This window comes from Rhincodon typus, chromosome 18 (genome assembly GCF_021869965.1).
Source record: "Rhincodon typus isolate 14 chromosome 18, sRhiTyp1.1, whole genome shotgun sequence".
NCBI lineage: Eukaryota > Metazoa > Chordata > Chondrichthyes > Orectolobiformes > Rhincodontidae > Rhincodon > Rhincodon typus.
In genome coordinates this window covers 36,593,027-36,614,993 of record NC_063349.1, presented here as the reverse complement: position 1 = coordinate 36,614,993, position 21,967 = coordinate 36,593,027, and the positions used below count along the sequence as shown (strand labels likewise).

General features: G+C 38.5%; 1 protein-coding gene across 1 annotated transcript in view; it reads right to left on the bottom strand.

Annotated features, from left to right (window-relative positions):
• Positions 1-8,856, bottom strand: part of wif1 (wnt inhibitory factor 1) — a 32,859-nt gene extending 24,003 nt beyond the window's left edge. The window contains exons 1-2 of the mRNA XM_020532939.2: positions 8,603-8,856; positions 5,509-5,648 (exon numbers count right to left, since the gene is read on the bottom strand). Of these exons, the coding sequence (XP_020388528.1) occupies positions 5,509-5,648; positions 8,603-8,741 (279 nt within the window). The 5' untranslated portion in view covers positions 8,742-8,856. The remainder of the gene's footprint in view (positions 1-5,508; positions 5,649-8,602) is intronic.
• Between the last annotated feature and the right edge of the window lie 13,111 nt (positions 8,857-21,967).

The following is a 21,967-nucleotide window of genomic DNA, read 5'->3' as shown; positions in this document are numbered from 1 at the left end:
TCCAGACCTGAAACATCAGCTTTCCTGCTCCTCTGATGCTGCCTGGCCTGCTGTGTTCATCCAGTTCTACACCTTGTTATCTAAGATAGAAAATAAGACCAGACATGGGGAGAAATCTGGAGGAAAATAGAGATAAATAATCTAGAACACTGAAATAAGAAGCCACGATAGGATCTATTGTCACCAACACACCCGGACAGTCCTGATACCTCCAGGAATTAAAGATTAACTCTAGCAACCCCCAGGAGAAAAGTCCTTGGCACATTAAAGAAATTTCAGTTGTCGTTTCATTTGAACACTTTATTAGTTATAAAGCTATATTCTGATTTGCAGTGTTTGATCTGTATTTTTAAAAAAGCCTTCAGTCAGACTCTGTCTACAGTTTTGCTTTCTAATAGGAAATCCCAGAAGACAGAAATACTCCATGTAGCCAGAAAGATTAACAAGTGCTATATTATCATTCATGTTTAGCAAGGAACAATTAACAGTTTTTTTTAAAAGCAGGAAGTTTTACAGCTCCTTTACACTGAGGTAAAATTTACAATTAAGCAGATAGAAAACTGTGTGATTACCCGAATTCCTAATATCTGCTACATGGACTGAAGTTCTCTAGCATGAAAAATCCAATGATGTTGTTTACACTGATAGAGACAAATTATTATGCACAATTATCAAGCCATTAGTACATCAGGTGATTTATATACCACTTGTAAATTATTTGAACTTTGTTATGAACCCTTGATGAGATTACTGCCAGGAATGTAGTATCATATGCACTTTTTTTTTAAATCTGCACTTTATGGGGGCACAGCATGTTACACGATCAATGCCACTTACAGGGTAATTAAAGTCCTAACCTTAGTAATTAATAGGCATGTCCATACTATTTTTAATCTTGGCAATAGCTTGAAGTTTCCCTTCCTTTCCAACAGATGTGCCACTGCATTTGACCAGCCCCCCAACCCCCCATTTTCCTGAATAAAGTGGTACTTTGTCTTTCTGGTTACAATGTTCAGTACACTTTCAAGTGAATTGAGAACAGTCCCTAATCCAGAAGGCAAACACTTCATTAGAAATGAAGACTGAAAAATCAGCGGGTATTTTATTGGGATTGGGTAAACAAAAAAAAGAACAAAATTGGTGAAGAGACTCAACATATCAATCAGAGAGCGTGCTGTGAGATAGTATATAAGGAGAAAGCAGCAGTTTAACAGGCGAGAGTAAGAGTAAAGAGAAAGATGAAATGGAAGGTTGTTTGTTGGGAAATGGAGCAGGAATTCAGGGTTTTTTTTTAAACAACTGAGAGCAAAAATGGCATGAGTTCAAAGTTTTGATGCTTAGGCTTAATTTCTATTTATGGAAAAAAGAATAAGATACAATTATGATTCCCTTTGGCTTTGTGTAAATCTAAAGGACAGATAGGAACATACTGATGTTTAATCCCTAGAATTAGAAACAGCTTGGTCTAATAGTTATAGTCTGATCTAGATCATTTGTTTTCCCCAATCAGTTTCACCAGGTGACGTTAAGAAATGTGCATAGCTGCAGTGTCTCTATATTTGGTTATGGAAACAGTCAACACTTACCACTAAACTTAAACCACGTTTATCTGATTTTGTTTATACGTCCCAAGTAATATTCTGGAAATTTTAATTATTGTCGTGTGCCAAAATGAGTCCTGATTAAAAGCCTGATCTGTATCTTTCTACTGTAATGATGCCATGAATTCTGCTCTGCCAGATGACTGAAATTAATGACCAAAAACGTTTTGTAAAAATCATGGAAACTTAGAGAAAATGAGGCTGCCATTCAGCCAGCAGTACCCATGAAGGCACCTTGAAAGATCAGCCATGCTTTGACTCTTAACCCTGCAAGTTTCTCATCCTTGAATATATTCTACAATTTTTAAAGTTATTTATGGAATCATATTGCACTGCATGCTTAGGTAAAGCACTCAGATCCTCATAACTTTCGATGAAAAACAAACTCAACTTCCCAATAGGAAGTTAATCCCTAGAATTAGAAACAGCTTGCTCTAATAGTTATAGCCTGATCTAGATCATTTGTTTTCCCCAATCAATTTCACCAGGTGATGTTAAGAAATGTGAAGTTTCTAGGCCTGAAACGTCAGCCTTCCTGCTCCTCTGATGCTGCTTGGCCTGCTGTGTTCATCCAGCTCTACACCTTGTTACCTCTAGTTACTGACCCACTCACCACAGGGAATATTTTTTCTCTCCACTTATTTTATCAAAACTTCTGATTATCTTAAAAATCCGAGCTAGGTCACCTCTTAACCTTCTGCGTCCCAAAGAGTACAAGTCCTAAGTTTTCCCAACTGTTTGCATAAATGAAGTCCCTCATCACTCTTAACATCTTGGCAAACCTCCTCAGTAACCTTTCTAAAATCACTCATTCTTCTATCCTAATGAGCCACATGAAGCTATCACAAGAGAAAATTCACATTATGTGGAAAGGTTAATCCAGCCGTTGAATAGTAATCATCAGGGATAAACCATGAGGTTTAAGTATGCTATGCTTCATGTCTCAAAGTCTTTGTTGTTCAGCCTGGAAAGATAGCTTTGAAGTTCAAGATGATATCTTCCTAATATGCATTACTACCATCAGCCATTCTGATAATGATAAATTAGAACAATAAACTGTCATTTGTAAATTTTGTCTAAAAGACTAAAAAGAAATTAATTAGCAAGTTTTGAATGGGTGCAGATTTGTTAATCTGAAAGAATTAAACACATCATTAATAAAATGCATTTTAGTAAAGCAGAATACAGGCATCAAATCCTAATTTGTTCCCAGTGAATAGTTAGACCATGAAACTCCTAAAAGATAATAGGCTACCTCTAATCTCAGCGTACTCTCTTTCTTTACTAAAGCTGCATCGGATCAAAGGTAAAGCCATGGGTTACTTCCTTCCTTGGTAAAATTAATGACCCAGGATACTTGGGTCCTTTAAATATTCCTTGAGCAATTGCATGAAATCTCAGAACCCAGTCAAAAACTGTACAGCATCAATGGACTTTAACTATCAGGTTATAATATTGAACTACCTCAAATTAGTTAGAAAGTTAAAGGAGCAGCATTTCTTGTTGTAGGTTATTCATAGTTTTAATTTTGAAACTGAAAGCAGTTTTTTGGGTAACTCCTGCTAAAGTAAACATAAGATGGAATAGAAACTTTATTTCAAGACCAACACTTAAAACTATGGCGGTATTTACTTCATGGTCAATAACTGTAAAACAGAATTCAAAAATAATTAACACTGCTGCCTGATTAACTAAATATTAAGAGTGATTTTACTATTGTATAACTGTTCAGTAAATTTAAAACTCTAGATGTAACACTTATTAATAATATTTAACAAAGTACAACTAATTTTGTTCAACTTTGAATATGCTCAATCTATCAATATAGCAGGTAGCAGATAAAACTATACAGGTTTAAGTTTGAAACAGAAGCTAGTGAATACTGGAGTGTAATGACAAGAAAGCAACATCATTAAGGAATTTACAACCAATTTACAACTATTAACTTGAAGAGATTATACAATTTTATATTCATAGGGGAGGTGATGGCCTAGTGATCTGGACTGTTAATCCAGCGTCCCAGGCAATGTTCTGGGGACCTGGGTTCAAATCCTGCCACGCCAGACAGTAGAATTCAAATTCTATGAGAAGAAACTCTGGAATTAAGAATCTAATGATGATTATGAATCGATTGTCAAAAAAACTCCACCTGGTGCACCAATTTCCTTTAGGGAAGGAAAGTACCATCCTTACCTGATCTGGCCAACATGTGACTCCAGACCCACAACAATGTGGCTGATTTTTAACTGCTCTCTGAGCAATTAGGGATGAGCAATAAATGCTGCCTAGCCAGCAACACCCTCATTCCATGAATGAAGAAAAAAAAAAGTTACTACCACGATATATTTGTACATAATGGGTGTGTTCTAGTGTGTACTACTTTGTTTTTGATCCTATTTCCAGTAGTGCCAATACGGTAAATGCTAATAACCAACCTCGCCTCATGTCATTCATGCATGTGTCTAGACTGAAGAAATAATGGTTGTGCTGTAATTAAGTCAACCAATAATTAAGTGATTACCTGGAAATAATAAAACACATATGTTATTATTTCTTAACCTCCATCCTAAATAAAATCAGTCCCATCTTTCGAACATTAAGCTGAGACAATGTCATAATGCCTCTACTGCCACAAAAATAGAAAGGTTGTACTTAACCTGAATTCTAATAGTTCATTACATTTTCCTTTCCTTTCCTTTAGAGAGCATGTTTTCTGTTTGATAGCCTATAACCCAGTTATGATGTTTGCCACATAAACACCAAGTTTGTATCTGTGTGATGTACAGTTCCAGTGAAACCAGATGTAGGCCACAAGATAACTATCAAACCTTCTTCTGTAGGCAATAAACTCTTACTTTGGCAGAAGTCTGAGAAGTTTATCACTGTTATTTTCTGTTAGTAGATGGAACAGATGGTTGCCACATGCATATTGCACTGAATAAAGGGGTATCTCCTAGGCCCGTTGCTTTAATCTTGGTTGGCATGCACGACACTGGGATGCAAAATACCACAGTGGAACATGATAAAAATATTAAGACTTCAAAAGGAGTTCATTTTCAACAAGAACCACTTTCTGTAAAACAAAGCTTACAAGCTATAGGCAAAATTCACATCCACATTCAAGCTGCACTAGATGGAGACCACAAACAAGGTATTTCTTATGTTTGGTGACATTACAGCTGAAAGGACAAGCTACTATGGAGGAGGTAGGGTGCAGAGAAGGGCTTGAAATGATAGTTACATGACTGATCATATTTTGGGCAATGCGAATGGTAAACAAGAAAGAAAAATATAACATTGAAATCAATCATTTTTCATAAAAATTATTTATACCTGTCAGACAAATTGACATTGTTCATATATAATCATTTTTTATACCCTCAATCATTCATTATTTGAGATAAATATTTATTTACAATTTATGGGTTTTTTAAACTTCTGATTTTTTTTCTTGCAATGACTAACCAAGTTAGTAAAATTACTGAAACAAAATTTCTAAGGGTACAGTTTTCATTTTGCAGAAACAGGGTCATCATCTAGATACAACCTAGTGTTAAAGATCCTTTAGTTGTGCTTTCAACTGCCCAAAAAAAATTACACCCAAATTTTCCCAAAGTCAAGCAGAGATGAAACAATGTTAACTGACAGTGAGATTGTGCTGTACCATTTTGCTGGTGATTTAAGTTTATTCTGTTAAGAAACACAATGAAAATGCATACTTACTGTAGGATTTTCAAATTTTTAAAATTGTATTATTTCATAATTTAAAAATAATTTTCAAAGCATGCAACAGGTTAAATTAGAGATTATTAAAGTTACCATCCCCAGAAGTTCAAAGTGTGCAGGCAAAACTGTCAGTTAGAATTAAGTCAACACGTTATGAAATAATGTTGGCTCCTATATTTACCTGTCCTGTTGCCTGCCAGGTAAAATTAATGGCCTGGATGTTGACTGGGATCGCTGGCATTCTCTGTTGGGCTTTCCTGAAATCATGAGTGAATGGAGCCATTTTACCATCAGAAACGATAAGGATATCCTCTTCAAAACCTGAAAGGTGGTGATTTCAGAATAACCATTCAGACCCAACATTATAGCACCAGCTTTATTTGTTCTTTTGGCAAAACATCTGAATAGGAAAATGTCAAATGTACATTACAAGCTTAATACATTTCACATTTTTTTCAATTGAAAAATTACCATTTCCTAGATCCTTAAGCAGCATCTAAAGTGTGCATTTACATTCTGAAGTACTCTGAAAAGCCATAGCAGTTTCATAAAACCAATGTGAATACAAATCATTCAGAAGGTTTCAGCTCATTGATGCCCATTCATTCAAACATTTTTGGATATCATGTGTTCATTCTTGTCATTCAAGATTGATACCTAAACGTACAATTTACCTCAAACTGATTTTGTTGCATTGTTGGTAAAAAAAAACATGGTTGAGTTCATCTGACATGATGTGCAAAGTTACTGCAGGGGAGGTGGGCTCCAACTTTAATTATGTAGCGCTGTTAATTTAAAGAAATATCCCAATGTGCTTCGCTGCAGCATTACAAATCAAAGCATGACTTTGAGCTACATAAAGAGATAGCAAGTCAGAGGACCTAAAGCTTGCTAAAAGAAGTAGATTTTAAAGAGATCCTAAAGGAGGCCATGCAAGGCTTCTAGGAGAGAATCCCATAGCTTAGGGCCTGGTAACAAAGGCAAAGTCACCATGGTTGAGTAATTATAATGGGGCATGCACAAAAGGCCAGAATTGGAGTGACACAAATATCTCAATAGTGCTGTGGCAGAAGAAGAACACAGAGATGGGGAGCGGCAAAGGGTTTGAAAACAAAGATGAGAATTTTAATTATTCAAGATGATTTTTTGACTGACAGCCATCGTAGATTAGCAAGCACAGGGATGATAGAGGAATAGGACTTGCTTCAAGTTAAGATAGGAACAGAGTTTATAGAAGTCAGGAAGTGGGACACCAGCCAGGAGTGTGTTGGAGTTGTTGAGTCCAACAGTGATAAATGAGAGATGAGGCTTTCAGCAAGTGAACTGAGACAAGGATGAAGCTGAGTGATGTTACAGAGATGGAAACAAGCAGTCTTAGAACTGGTATGAATGAGATCAGAAGCTCATATCAGGATCAAATACAACCCTAAGGTTGCAACCTGGCTGCCTTAATCTCAGACTGTCATTTGGGAAAGGGGTGGACTCAGTAATTAGGTAATGGAGTTTGGACCAAAAGCAATGGCTTCAGTCTTGCCAAAGTCTAACTGGAGGAAATTTCTGCTCATGTAGTTATTGAATTAGCAGTCTGATAGCTTGTCAACAGTGGAGGAGTTGTGGGAGGTGATGGGAAGGTAAAGCTGATTGGCAGTATAGATGTGGAAATTCAGGCTGGAGAAGTTTGCAGATGATACCAAGTTGGGTGGGAGGGTGAACTGGGACGAGGATGCAGAGATCCTTCAGCATGATCTCAACAGGTTGGGTGAATGGGCAAATCAATGGTAGATGCAGTATAATTTGGATAAATGTGAGGTAATTACCTTCAGAAGCAAAAACAAGGCAGCAGATTACTACCTGAATAGCTGTAAATTGGGAGAGGGGAATGTACAGCGGGACTGGGTGTCCTTGTGCACCAGTCACTGAAGGTAAGCATGCAGGAGCAGCAGGCAGTAAAGAAGGCAAATGGTATGTTGGCCTTCATTGCGAGAGGTTTCACGTACAGGAGCAGGAATGTGTTGTTGCAGTTGTACAAGGCCTTGGTGAGACCACAACTGGAATATTGTGTGCAATTTTGGTCTCCTTTTCTGACGAAGGATGCTCTTGCTCTTGAGGGAGTGCAGTGAAGATTTACCAGGCTGAGTCTGGGGATGGCAGGTCTGATGTATGAGGAGAAATTGACTAGGTTGGGATTGTTTTTGCTCGAGTTCAGATTAATGTGGGGGGGGAGGGGTGGTGTCCCATAGAGACTTATGCAAGGCTAACAGGACTGTACAGGGTAGATGCAGGGAGAAACACCCAATGGTGGGTGTTTCCAGAACCAGGGATCACAGTATGAGGATCCGGAGTAGATGGAGATGAGGAAACATTTCTTCAGCCAAAGAGTGGTGACCCTGTGGAGTTCGTTACCACAGGAAGTAGTTGATGCCAAAACATTGAATGTATTCAAGAGGCGACTAGATATAGCACTTGGGACAAATGGGATCAAAGGTTCTGGGGAGAAAGCAGGATTAGGCTATTGGGTTGGACAATCAGCCATGATTGTGAAAAATGGTTGAGCAGGCTCAAAGGGCCAAATGGCCTCCTCCTGCTACTATCTTTTATGTTTCTGTGGCATTGTTAATGCACAGCACGTGGGTGAGGAATAGGAGGCGGAAAGGCTTGATCCTTGGAGGGCACCAGAGGTAACAGTGAGGAAAAGAGAACACTGCAACTGATTTTCTGGCTATGATTACAAGAATGAGAATGGAAGCCACATGAGAATGGTTCCTCCCAGCTACAGTGAGTAGAAAGGCATGGGAGGAGTATGATGAATTGTGTCAAAGGCTGCAGATAGGTCGAGGTCAGACAGGCAAATTTTGCTTTTGCCACAGTGCCATAAGATATCATTTGTGACTTGGATATGAGCCACTTCAATACTATGGCAGAAGTGGAAACCAACTTGGAAGAGTTTAAACATGACAATATGTGTAAAGAAGGCTAAGTTAAACTTCAGAGAGAGCCCCTGAGACATTGGGTGTGCAACAGAGAGAGAAAAAACATCTCATGTGGCATAACTGTTCACTCAACATTTCAGTGGTTAACTTCATACCCAGACCTGCTTGCTAGGACCGCCCGCACACAACACTAAGCGCTGCCAAATACAGTACTCACCAAGTGCGGTTTCCAATTGAATTACCGTAAATATAAAATAAAAGGCAGAAACCCCTACTCTCCCACTTTAGGTGGAGGAAATGTTTCCGAATGCTACCCGCTAGGTACTAGAAAGTAACTCTGCTCACCTATCAAAATTCTGGCTTGGTGAGCATCTATCCACATGTTGAGGCTCCCCTCAGGTTGTGTAGCTCCACTCAGTAGAATGAAAAGTTTCACTGTCAGTAAGAGGCTCGCCAGACGCACCAATGTCGTGGAGCAGCCCATCCTGAAGGCTTCCCCTTCAGTGTGTCTTTCTGACCCTCGTTGCCGCGGTGTACTCTCAGTGATGCGCTCCGCTCTGGGCTTCGTGCCGTTCCGTGTCCACCACAACCTGACTGGCTAAGAGGGCGAGCACTGCGCGCCTCCGCCATGCCAGGGACGCGGAGCGCGCTCCCGACAGGCTGCCGCTTAGTGACTTTCGTCCCTCGCTGGTCTCGTACTCAGTGGATCGAAAACCTACTCTTAATGGGCGGATTTTTCATTTTAAGTTTCAAATAGATACATCATTACATCTCCGAAACTAACGTTTCAATTAAAGCAAGTGAAACAAAAAAAATCTTCGACATAAGTTTTATCGAACACGATACGGTCATTTATAGCCTGCGAAAAGTCATTGCAAACAGGCTGCAATATTCTGCTTATCTCCCAAATGAATTATATTCACTGGTTGTGTTGCGAGACTGGCTGCATTTTGGGTGTTCTGCAAAATGAGGTTGTAAAAGTGTGAGCTAACGTGAAAAATATATTTGTACAAACACCAAAGCTTATACCTACCTCACCTCAAAAAATGATCGTGTACATTCTCATCATTAGGGGCATGTAACAAATTCTGTCAGCTTTTTAACATTAATTAAAAGTAACGATTTCTCTCTTTAGTGTTTGGAATGTAAGATAGGGAAAGATCATTTGTTCCATTTAGAAGTGCTTATGTTGTAATCAAATAAATAGTTATATTCAGGTACAGTGGTAGTTTCTGTACATTTGGGTTCAAGTCCCAACTCAGGACGATTTTTAAATAGACATTAGGAAAGAAATCTTGTAATAAACCAAGACAAATACCACATACTTAACTTTAGAAATCTAATCTTTTATTCTGGATTATGTAGCTTTGTGTTTAAATATGTGCAATCTAGTACTATAACCGCAACAATAGAATTTGTTATTGCCAATTTCATATTTCACCAACGCTACAGTTTGTGTTTGTGCCCAGTGACAGTCCAACATTACTATGAAGCCAAGTGATATATGGTCTCACTTCCTTGCTTCATCCTTAAGGGCAGCACTGCTCTGGATTTGCATTATAACAGCTATATTGCACCTAAACTGTGCAAATTCATCCTGATATGATGAAATCTATCATCATGTAGAGTTTCCAAACTAATAATCATACCACCTAGTGTCAGGATCACTACTGCAGGGCCCCATCAATAAGACAGGCTCTTCAAACGTCAACAGTGCCCTTTATATTTCAGGTATGAGCATAATAACCAAAGGGACTGAGAACACAAGTGTTGCTAATGGAATTTTTTTTTTGGTTTATGATATTTTACCCATTCTCCCACTGTTGCCCTGTGTCTCCTGAAAAAGCATTTCAATATACTGAAGGATTTCCATAAAGTGCAAGTCACCCTTGCTTTGTAAGCTCTAGTTAAATTCTACCAGAATTACTTGGCACAAACCATGATAACAAAGCATAAAATTTGTCTCATACTAAAGGGCTAATTATACCTTCAATCTAAGGATAACTATTGAGCATGTGCTAAAGGAGCTATGTCATAATGAGATGGGATCACTTAAAACTAGACAGTGTCAGCAAGGCTTCCACAGTACATGTCAATGTCCAAAGAGACTTGGTGGTTCAGTTGCATACATCTTTGAAATGCCATGAACAGATACAGAAATCAATCAAGAAATCCAATGGCTTTTATATCTAGGAGAGTGGAGAACAAGGATGCAGAAATTAAGCTGCAGTTAGACAAAACCCTGGTTAAACCCCATTTGGAGTAGTAAGAGCAGATCTAGGTGCCACACTTTTGGAAGAATACATTCGCTTTGGAGGCAGTACAACATAGGTTTATAAGAATGATACTTGGGCTTCAGGGTTCAAGCTATGAGGAGACATTACACAAACTAGGCATGTTTTCTCTAGAATTTAGAAGGTTAAGTGATGATCTGATCAAAGTCTTCAAGATATTTGAAGAAAAAGGTAGTCTAGATAAACTATTTCCACTGCTTAGGAATTCTAGAACTAAAGGGCAAAGTCTTAGAATTAGGGCCAGACCACTCAAGAGAAATGTTAGGAGGTACTTCTGTACATAAAGGGTGGTAGATATCTGAAGCTCTCTTCCACAAATAGCAGTGCATACTGGATCGGTTGTTAATTTTAAATCTGAGATTGATAATTCCTTGTTAGGTAAAGGTATTAAGGATATGGGCCAAAAGCAGATGGATGGAGTTAGGCCACAGATCAGCCATTGAATTGTGAAACAGAGATAAGAGGTTGAATGGCCTATTACTGTTCCTATGTCTTCTTTTACTATGCCTTGTAAGTAATTATATTTAATTAAGACTGTTAATGTTCGGTCTCCAAAGTAAATGAATATCATTTCTACAAATATGAGGTAAATAAGAATCTTTGTGATGTAGAAAGAGGAAGCATTGTCCACTAGTCAGGACCCTGTGCAGATTTGGGTATTGAAATATCATCTATAACCTATGAATTGTATGCTTTTTTCAGGTTATTTTAGATACAAGTAGCTTTCTGCCCTGTTGAGGTTCCTCAACAGCCTCGAATTTAAAAATAAGACATCTGAATAATTTGTCTGACTGCATGCAAAAAATGAAAGTTCTGTAAGACTGTAAAACGAAGCCCTGCAATTATATAGTGCTTTTCCATGAGGTGCAGTCACACTTATAGAATAGGGAAGTACAACAGCGAACTTTCACACAGCAAGATTCCCTTTTGTGTTGATGGATAATTATTGGCCAAGGTGCTAGGAGAGCTCTTCTTTGAATATATCATAGGATCTTTTTCACATACCTGAGACAGCAGACAGGACCTCCATATAATGCTTCATACAAAGAGCATACACAAAACATATTTTAAGATCAGCCAATAGTAGACATAGGTATATTTGAAAAGATGACAAATGTAAGTTTAATTTTAAAAATTAAAATAGAAGTAAGTGAAGGGAGAATGCTCCCATTAAGTGCAAGTTTGCAGTAAACCATATGTTGGCACTGATGTTTGTTTTTGATCATGATATTTAAAGTATATAATTGATCTACTGTGGAATTTCACATGTGGAGACAGGACCAAATGCATACTTCAGGTGCATCAGGATGAGAGGACAGTAGATTATTAGGCTAAGCCACACACCTTAAGCTCAGTTCCACCTTTAAGCTAACCATTTTGTATATATTTTTCTATAAAATTTTATAATTGTAAATTTTATTATATTATTTATAACTAAGTAGCAAACAGAATTTGGACAGTAGATGAAGAATTGTTCAGTGCACATGCATTTCTCTAAAGTACAGGTTGTGGAACCTTTAAACATGATACAAAGGTATGGCGGGGAGGGTATAATTACAAGAAGTTTTGTTGGGGAGCTTAATTAGAAAAGTGAACATAAGATTTACAACTGAAAGATTTGGTGTAAAATTCATGCAAATATAAGGTGTTTAAAGTTGTTATACATTTTACTGGAATTTGCAAAACTAGGTCCATTTCAAACTATTAAAACATACAGACATTTAGGCTATCTAGAGATAACTACTTGTAATACCTACTAATATTGAGGTTGGTTGGCTCGCCCAGCTGGTTTGTTGTTCTGCAGACGTTTCGTTACCATGCTGCGTAACATCCTCAGTGCAGCCTCTGATGAAGCATCGGTGTGTTCTCCCGCCTGGTTTTTAAACTCTGGGGTCTGTTGAGATGGATTGCCTCACTTCCGGTTTTCCTACGTAGTGGAATGTATATGGGGTCGTAGGAGTCTTGTGGTGAGTTCCGACGTGTTCCTGATGTAAGGTAGTGTGATGAGTGTGTCGGGGCGTGTAGTATCTTTCTGATGTTGTTCGTGTAGGCATCGTGAACTCACCACAAAACTCCTACGACCGCTGGGCATCAGAGTGGCACACAAACCCACGTCAACCCTACGACAGCTGCTCACCCGAACTAAAGACCCACTCCCTGCCTTGGATATCTACAAGATGTCATCTACAAGATCCCCTGCAGTGACTGTGAGAAACACTACATCGGACAAACAGGAAGGAAACTAACAACAAGAGTACATGAACACCAACTGGCTACAAAAAGACATGACCAGTACTCACTCATCTCAATCCACATGCACAAGGAGAACCACCATTTCGACTGGGACAACACCAAAATCCCGGGACAAGCTAGGCAGAGACAGGCACGAGAATTCCTAGAAGCCTGGCACTTCACGAAGCATGCTATTAATAAACATATTGAACTCGACCCCATATACATTCCACTACGTAGGAAAACCGGAAGTGAGGCAATCCACCTCAATGGACCCCAGAGTTTAAAAACCAGGCGGGAGAACACACCAACGCTTCATCAGAGGCTGCACTGAGGATGTTACCAAGCATGGTAACGAAACATCTGCCAAACAAGAAACCAGCTTGACGAGCCAACCAACTTCAATACCACAACCCGAGCTACAAATCTACTCCAAAATCTTAATGATTTCAAAATATCGGGCAAAATCCCGGAGATTTGCATCAAAGAAAGGTATTGGAAAATCCACATGTTTCAAGTTTTACCTGTGAAATGACAGGTTACATTTACACTTTAAAAGTGCCAGGCAATGACCATTTCTGACAAGGTCCAAGACCAACCCTTTGATTTTAAAGAGAATCAACATCATGAAATTGCCAACATTATAGCTCTATCCAGAAACTGAACAGGACATGTCCTTTATATCAAAAGGGAAAAAAGAAAGTGGGTAATCATTAATGACTTGCTCACTGCCTCATCATTTAAAACATTTTAACCATTGACAAGAGACAAGTCAGAAGCATGATGGAACCTAATCACTTATCTGGATAGACATACCTGCAATAACATTGAGGAAGCATAGCAGAGTACATAACTTGTTTAGCACCCCTGCCACTTTACTCAACATTCATCTCCTTCATCATAGCTGGAATGGCACAATGTTCTATGCAAAGGAAGCTTTGTAGCAATTCACTAACATTATGCACTCCAATACATTTACTATTTTTTGTAATTTTTATCACCAAGAAGGACAAGGGAAGAAATAATGTGGGAATTCCTTTATCTCCAAATTCCACTACATGTCACATACCATTCTTATTTGGACATATATCACTATTCTTTCATCATAGCTATAAGTCAATATCCTTGGATATCCTGCATAGCGACAAGATTGGAGCCATATCATCTCACAAAGCATTGCAGTTCAAGGAGAAAGGACACCACACCTTTTCAGCACAATTACAGATGGGCATTACGTGTGACCTTGTCAGAACCAGAGAGCAGAAAATAGTGCTTTGCATTTACAGTAGTCCAGATGGGAGTGAGATATCAGAAATATTACAAGCATAATTATTCATATTGTACTATTAAACATAAGTTAATTGCTCTTATTGATTGTTCATAGCTTATTTTCAAAGCAGCCTTTGTGAAATTCTCAGACCCATTTCCTTCTGGTATAAATTTTACTTCAAATGCATAATATTTAGTGGTACTTAAATATTTTTTATTTCTATAAGAATGCCATAATTCAAATCAATTGAGTATAGAGCTGATGCTAAGTTACAATCTTCCGAAATGTTAGCTGTATGTATTTTCAAATTACAACACAAATAAATTTTTATGGAATAATTTGTAGTGTTTAAAATATCCTTGTTAATCCAGTTTTTTTAAATCCTAACTCATACTTGAGTTGCTGACTGATCCTGGAGAACAATTCAATGAATAATTACAGCTCACCAATATTTCACCCACATGACCAATTTTAACGAATTGTGAGCATGTACACTAATGTTAACAGACTACTCAACCTCTCAGAGTTGGGAAAGGATTACAGAGGCAGGAAAGTATCTCAGCCAAGTACAATCTTGTCTTCACTTGGCAAACATCATTACCAGCAGGAGTCATTGTACAGCTCGCAGCAGCTGGAACTCCAATACTTGTACCTCCCTAGCTCAGGGACATTAAAGCTAATTATGGTACGCCTACAATAACCACAACTGAAATCATATACACCAGCATTGATCAGGATTTAATGTGGATGCTTCTTGGTTTTTGCATTTCAGGGCCAGACTGGGCAAAAATTCTGTTTCAGTTTAAAAAGAAGTGGAACAGTTTACTCTTCTTTTGATATCTGTCTAATGAACTCACTGGAGTACAGACCTGAAACTTTTCTTTCACACAAAAACAGGATAATGTCTTTATTTCAATTATTTGTAACTATGAATAACTTTTCTTGAGTCATTTTGTACCCCCTAACATTTCCATATTTAACATAGTCATCAGCAGTAAATACTGGCTTTGCTAATGACACTCACATCCCATGAGTGAATATTCAAAAATCACATCTTCCTTGCATGTTTATATAGCTGGCTGTTCTATCCCAATCAGACATCAACATTTATGGAGCTCATGCCACTCCTTCATCTCTGGAGTATACCATTGATTTATTCTTGACCTCATTCCCCCTTCATTCAGGTCTGCCTCTCATTGACGTCAAGGACAGGGTCAACTTGAAATGAACACTGTTGAATCATAGAATCCCTACAGTGTGGAAACAGACCATTTGGCCCAACAAGTCCACACCAACTCCTTGAAGAGCATCCGACGCAGACTCACTCCCCCTACCCTATACCTGTAACCCTACATTTTTCCCACAGCCAATCCACCAAACCTGCACATCTTTGACTGTGGGAGGAAACTGGAGGACCCAGAGGAAACCCACACAGACATGGGGAGAATGTGCAAACGCCACACAGACTGTTGCCCATGGCTGAAATTGAACCCTGCTCCTTGGCACTATGAGGTAGCAGTGCTGACCATTGAGCCAACATTAACACTTTCCAAAATTTGCATCACCTACCTCTCTGCTAGCTGTCAGAGTAATTTCTTCCAATTGGTTATTAAGAAGATAGAAGTTATCAATCCATCCCAGAAGTCTATGTCCTTTCTACCAATTTTATTTGGTGTTTTGACTCCCATGATGACTGAAGCTGGAATTGTACAACTTTGAAGTTCTAGTTGTCCTAGAATTTAGCTTCAAACCCCATACTTTATTGTTGACCAAAACTACGTACTTCGACCTTTGCAAGATTTCTAGCTTCTCCCTTTTCCACTGCCACCAAAAGTGCCCTTGTCTCCTTTACACTTCATTTTTGCAATGACCTCTTACCCAACACCTATAAAAACACTCAATATACTGAAAGTAACCCAAAATTCTGTCACCCATACACTAAATTGCATTTACCCATCAGTGTAATCCTTGCTAATCTACACTGGGTTTAATCCCTAGTAAATAAATCTCCAACTCCCAGCAAAAATCACTTCATGGTCTCACACCAGCTAAATTCTTCAATTTTCTGTGGCCTATTTCCAGTGTTGTCTTCTAGTCCTTTGTTATGAACCTTTGGCGCATCTCCTTCCATTCCCTATTTCATTGTTGATGGTGGATCCTTCAGCTCTCAAAACCCATTTCACTTAAACCCTCTTCTTAAAACGCCCCCTCTATCATTCTTTTGGTCACTTTTTCACGGAAGTTCTTTTCCTCCTCATAACGTAGTATTTGCAGAACAAAAATAAGTTATTTGCACAAGAGGTCCAATGTTTGTGTTTCACATGAGCCTGTCCTACCCCTTTTTAGCTAAGCTCATCAACAAATCCTTTACTTCCTTTGTCCATGCTATGGTTATCTGGTTCATCAATGTTAGTCACCCTAACTAGTCTTTAGGTTAATGCACTCTACACTCTAATCACCATCTATGTAAAGAATTTTGTACTGAATTTCTAATTGGATTTAAGGACTGTGCTAAGACCTTAATTCTGGTCTGTCGCAGATGTTGAGCCATCTTCTGTCCGATCTACACATGCCCTATCAACCCTTTTATTATTCTAAAGCCCTCTAAGGTAATCTCAATATTTTTCTGGAGAAAACTATTCCAATCTGTCCAACCTTTAACAATAGCTATAGGCTGCCGGTTTTGGTATCATTCAAGTAAATTTTTTTTGCACCTTCTTCAACACTTCCATGTCCTTTGTCTAACATAGAAACTAGAATTGATGACAAGACTTGAAGCATTGTACAGTGAAATTTCTATAGGACCAAGCATAATTTCTCCAGTTTTCAATACTTATTTCCCCTAGGAATGAACCCCAGATCTTTGCTTGACTTTGCTAAGGCCTTATTAAAATACATAGTTACTTTTGCAATGTATTTCCAGATCCCCCTTTGTTTGGCCACCTCATTTAGATACTAATTTTCCAAGCAGCTTGTGGTTTATTTATCCTTTCTATCTCAAAATGCAACCTCACTCTTATCTATGACGAATTTAATGTGCTAATTACACCCCCATTAACTAAGGTTAGTAATGTCTTATTGTATTTTGTTACAGTCTATATTGAGAACACCACCAACACACCCCACGCCCCAATGCCCTGTCAAATTCAGTATGTAATTTTAAGTGTCACTTGTATGTTTATATACATTAAAATGCTACATAAATGAATTTTTATTGTTCGTAATTACTGACATATTGCAACATCAAAAAAACACACAGATTTTTCTGAAGAAGGGTCCCGACCTGAAATGTCAACTTTCCTGTTCCTCTGATGCTGCCTGGCCTGCTGTGTTCCTCCAGCTCCACACTTTGTTATCTCTGACTCCAGCATCTGTAATTCTGCTAATTCTTAGCTTTGAAATGTACAATTTTTTTGAAAGTAATTTCTTCGGGTGTTCACATTAGAGGAAAGAAAGCGTAATAACTATTTGTTAAAAGACAATTTTCATCTTCAGTGTCATTTGCAGTGTAAACTGGTTGCAGTACTCAATTAGATGCCTCTTTGGCAGCCGTTCCAGAAAAAGCTACTGCGCAGAAAGGAATTTACCCAAGAACTTCCATGTAGACTGAGACTTAAAATGATGTTTAAAAGCAACTATTTTTGACAAGAGCAATGTGAGAAATTACCCCACAACACATTAAATGACAAACACATTTCAACATTTTAGCATTAACGAACTTTATGTTTTATGTCAACTTAACAGAAATTATGGGGGATTATTGACACAGTCTTCAGCTTATGATGATACTGAAAGATCATGTAAATATGTCAAAATATTAAACTTTATAAGAGTAATCTACTGATCATAATCAAATGAAAGAGTTATCTCATATAGAATTACATTTAAATTAAGTGGTTTTATTAGTTTCCAATTGCCATTAGTAGACAACAGAATGCTAACTGAACATGCTTCTGGTCTGAGAGAGCCCTCTGCAGGACATTACTGTTTTCAGAAGTACAGGTGAAGTCTATTGGATTAGGTAAAAGAAGATGGGATTCATAATTTTTCAAACATGGATTTTAACAATCCCTAACAACCAAAGCACTCATATGTGTGAGCAGTTTGCCTCCTAAGCAAATAAAAAATGGTTAAAGTTGAAGGTTGGTACCCAGACTCATTCGGATCAGTTGAGAGTTTCACCAGTTTTGGTCAGCCTTGATCATGCTGAGTAGTACATTAAGGGGGAGGGTCAGTTAGCTCATTTGACTGAATGGCAGGTTTGCATTGCAGGGTGATGCCAACAATGCAGGTTTAATTCCTATACCAGCTGTGGTCACCATGAAGGTCCCATCTTCTCAAATTTGCCCCCTCACCTGAGGTGTGGTGACCCTCAGATTATGTTCACCGCCAGTCGTGTCTCTCTAATGAGAGAGCACCTCTATGGTCGTCTGAGACCGTGATGACTTTTACCTTACATGGGGAAAATGGATTTTATTCAACTTTATTTGCTTAAAATCATACCTCTTGTCAGATTAAGTATTAACAATGCTGGGGATAAGTTAATTGCTGAAATTAATATGTTTTGCATGCAAATCAGAGGAGACTAGCAAGAAGCTTTTGCAATCAGTGAAAAGAACATGAAGGAAGAAGATTACTTTTGTACATCATAATCTGACTAGTACTTAAAGTACTTACACGCAGTCAAGTGACCACAAGCCCAATATTGGACGTTCTAAATTGACCCACAGCTGGAAAAATCAGGCCTGAAAGAAAATTGGCCAAACTAAATCAAACAGCAGATAGCAGCTATCGGCTACAGAGAACAGTGGAAACTAAGGTCAAAGAGGTTACAGAGGTTCAAGGGGGACCAGCTACAAGCAGTCCGAGGGTTGTAGATTACAGAAGTGTCAATCAGACGTTCTGGCATCTTCACTGCCTTAGTATGTGTACTTTACACCTCCTGCATTCCATTAGATGATTTGATCCTGGCTCATGACCCAATTGGACAAAGGTCACAGAACATGCACAGGTCCAGTACCAGGAGAGATAACCACATATCTGGAAGCCATCCCCTCAATGAAGAAGTGGTGAAGACTCAGGGAAGACTTGGTGAAGACCTGCAGCAAGTATCATAGCAGAAAACCTTGCAGTAACCCAAGAAGACCCAGGAGAAGATCCACCCTGACCTACAAAACCCTTTTGCGTGGAAGAGAGCCAACCCTACGTTGGAGAGAAAGGGGATTTCAATGGTCCCATTCAAACATGTGGGTAATATCCTTTCTCATTCAGACAGAGCTATATAGAGACTAAGTATTGTAGGAATTTAGGAAATGCTCTCACAGTGTTTTTAATAAGGAATAGTTTGTTAATAAAATCGAGTTGAACCACAAACTGATTCTGTATCTCTTTGTCCAGCTCACTAACGAGAGCACTTGAGTAAAATGTTTTTAATACATAAACTGGTCAAAAGGTCCAAGTATGGACAACATTCAGAGAAGGTCCAGAGGTGTTATCTTTAGAGATAACATTATCATTATCTATGTGAATTTCTTGTATGCTCTTGTTGCTGGACTCTGTCTCACCATACACATGTTTGATTTTTATGAAAGCAATGATATTGATGAAATCCTGATCACTGATTCTCTCTATCATATTCCCAAAATGTTGGAAGACATAGATTGTTGGGCATTTGACCTGAAATTCTCAATGGCAGCAGTCTAAACATTAACAAGCTATGTAGCAGACCTCTGACATGAGATATTGCACTGAAGACGTTCTTGAAATTGCGAAACTTTTCATGATGGATTGCAGTGTTGCACATCAACCATTCAACAATGCACAGGTATACTTTATGGGTTCCTCCACAATAGCTCTAATTGTTTACAGGTTGTTTGGCACATTCCCAAATGGTTATTGAGATATTTGATATTAAGATACTATTATTTTGTTAGAGACAGAAAAACTGCAGATGCTGGAACCCAAGGTAGACAAACAGGAGGCTAGAAGAACACAGCAAGTCAGGCAGCATCCAGAGGAAAAGAGCAGCCAACATTCCTGAAGAAGGGTTGTAACCAAAACATTGACTGCTCCTTTCCTCCAAATACTGCCTGGCTTGCTGTGTTCTTCCAGCCTCCTGTTTGTCTACCATTATTTTGTTAGAAACAGGTCATTGAGTTCTGCGTTTCTGGCTTCATCAGCTGAGAGTAAATATGTGCTCCAGACAGCAGGTTTCTGCTCCTCTAATACTTCAATGAATCCCTCCTGCTCACACCAATACTGCATGTTAATCAGTGTGTGTTCCTTCACCTGAGATCAAAATACCCTAAGTGAATACTTTGGAGAACTGGAGGAAAGATACAATAATCTATGAGGTCTTGGTTTGTTCAGTATCATTAGTCCCTTAATCTGCATCATTTGCAATACCTGAGGAAAAAGAAAGAAAACTTATAGGAGTGTCACAAGGAGATCCCTACATCTAGAAATCAGAGTTATGTGAGGTATGTGGTAATGTATGTCAATATATACTTTAATGCTACATAATTAGTGAACAAATAGGTTAGGAAGAATGAGCATGAGAATATACTCCCAAACCCAGGTGTTCTCAAACTTCCCAAAACCCCTGTGTTGTCATCAGACTCTTGGCCTATTAGCTCAAGGTTGCACTCTTATATAGAGTTGCACTTTGAGGATGAGAAATTGGGTTAATTAATATCTAATTTCATCTGTGGCACAAATGCTATTTTGAGCAAAATGTGCTAGGTGCCATATTAATGCAGTCAATCGTATGTTTGCAGTAAACAAAGAGTCATAGAATTGCTCTGTGTGGAGAAGTTTCACTTGGCCCATCAAGTATGCACTGACCGTTTGAATGGCATCCAACCGAGATCCCAGCCCCTTACCCTATCCCTGTAACCCAGTATTTACCATAGTTAATCCATCTAGCCTGCACATCCTTATTCTGCTGGAAGTATACAAATCATGGCCTCAACCAAATGCAATGCTGATTTCATGCTCAAGGTACCAACTTGAAGCTTAACAACTCTTACAAACTGACTCTGTAATCAGGAAGGTCCACAACCTGTGCTATTTAAAGGGATCGTCATCTACTTCCAGGTTAGTTCCTGGCTGCTTTTTATCAGCTGATTTCATAAATCTACTAGTGCTTTCAGTGCTGTGCCAAGTTGTAAAAGTCTTTAGGTCATTATGTGACAAGTACTGGAAAACATTTTTCTAAATTCAAGGACTTCAGCACAAACCAGATGCTGTCACATGTGGATGTATTATGAACCATTTCCCTAGGAATTAAGATATGTCTTGGAGTTGAACAGAGGTTACATAGAGTAGGACCAGCTGCTAGAAATAGGGATAAAGGAGGTGGCAAGAGGGCTATCAGCAGGAGATCATAGGGAGCAATTATCCTGTACAAACTTCAACATGAAACAACATATGAAATGTATTTGCTTATGCAAAGATGACCTGACTGAAATCTGCCATTCAATCAAATTTATAATTGAAATCATACTACCTACCATTGCCATAATTGCATACTCAGAGCAGAGTAAGGATGATATTGCTAGTGGTTGTGATGTGTCAATGGTGATGAACCATCATGTGACTGTTTCCTTTCTGGGTCAAGTTGGAGATATTTGCAAAATCTCATAGATTGCCATCCTCTGTTACATTAGTAATGTCACTGAGATTCACTACTCAAAAACAGTTAACTACCTTTTGTTCTCTCTTACTAGATAGGCAGAGGGTACTCAGGAAATGGTAGAATTGCAGGGTGCCAGTTTGCCAGTGACAGTATGTACATAGTTTTGCTGGTGTATCTAATTGACGAGTTTCCAGAGATAGAAAATTAGATGGGTCAATGCTCATTATCATAGCAGCAATCATTATGCCTTCGTTCTGAGGCTGTCGGCTGTGCTAGCT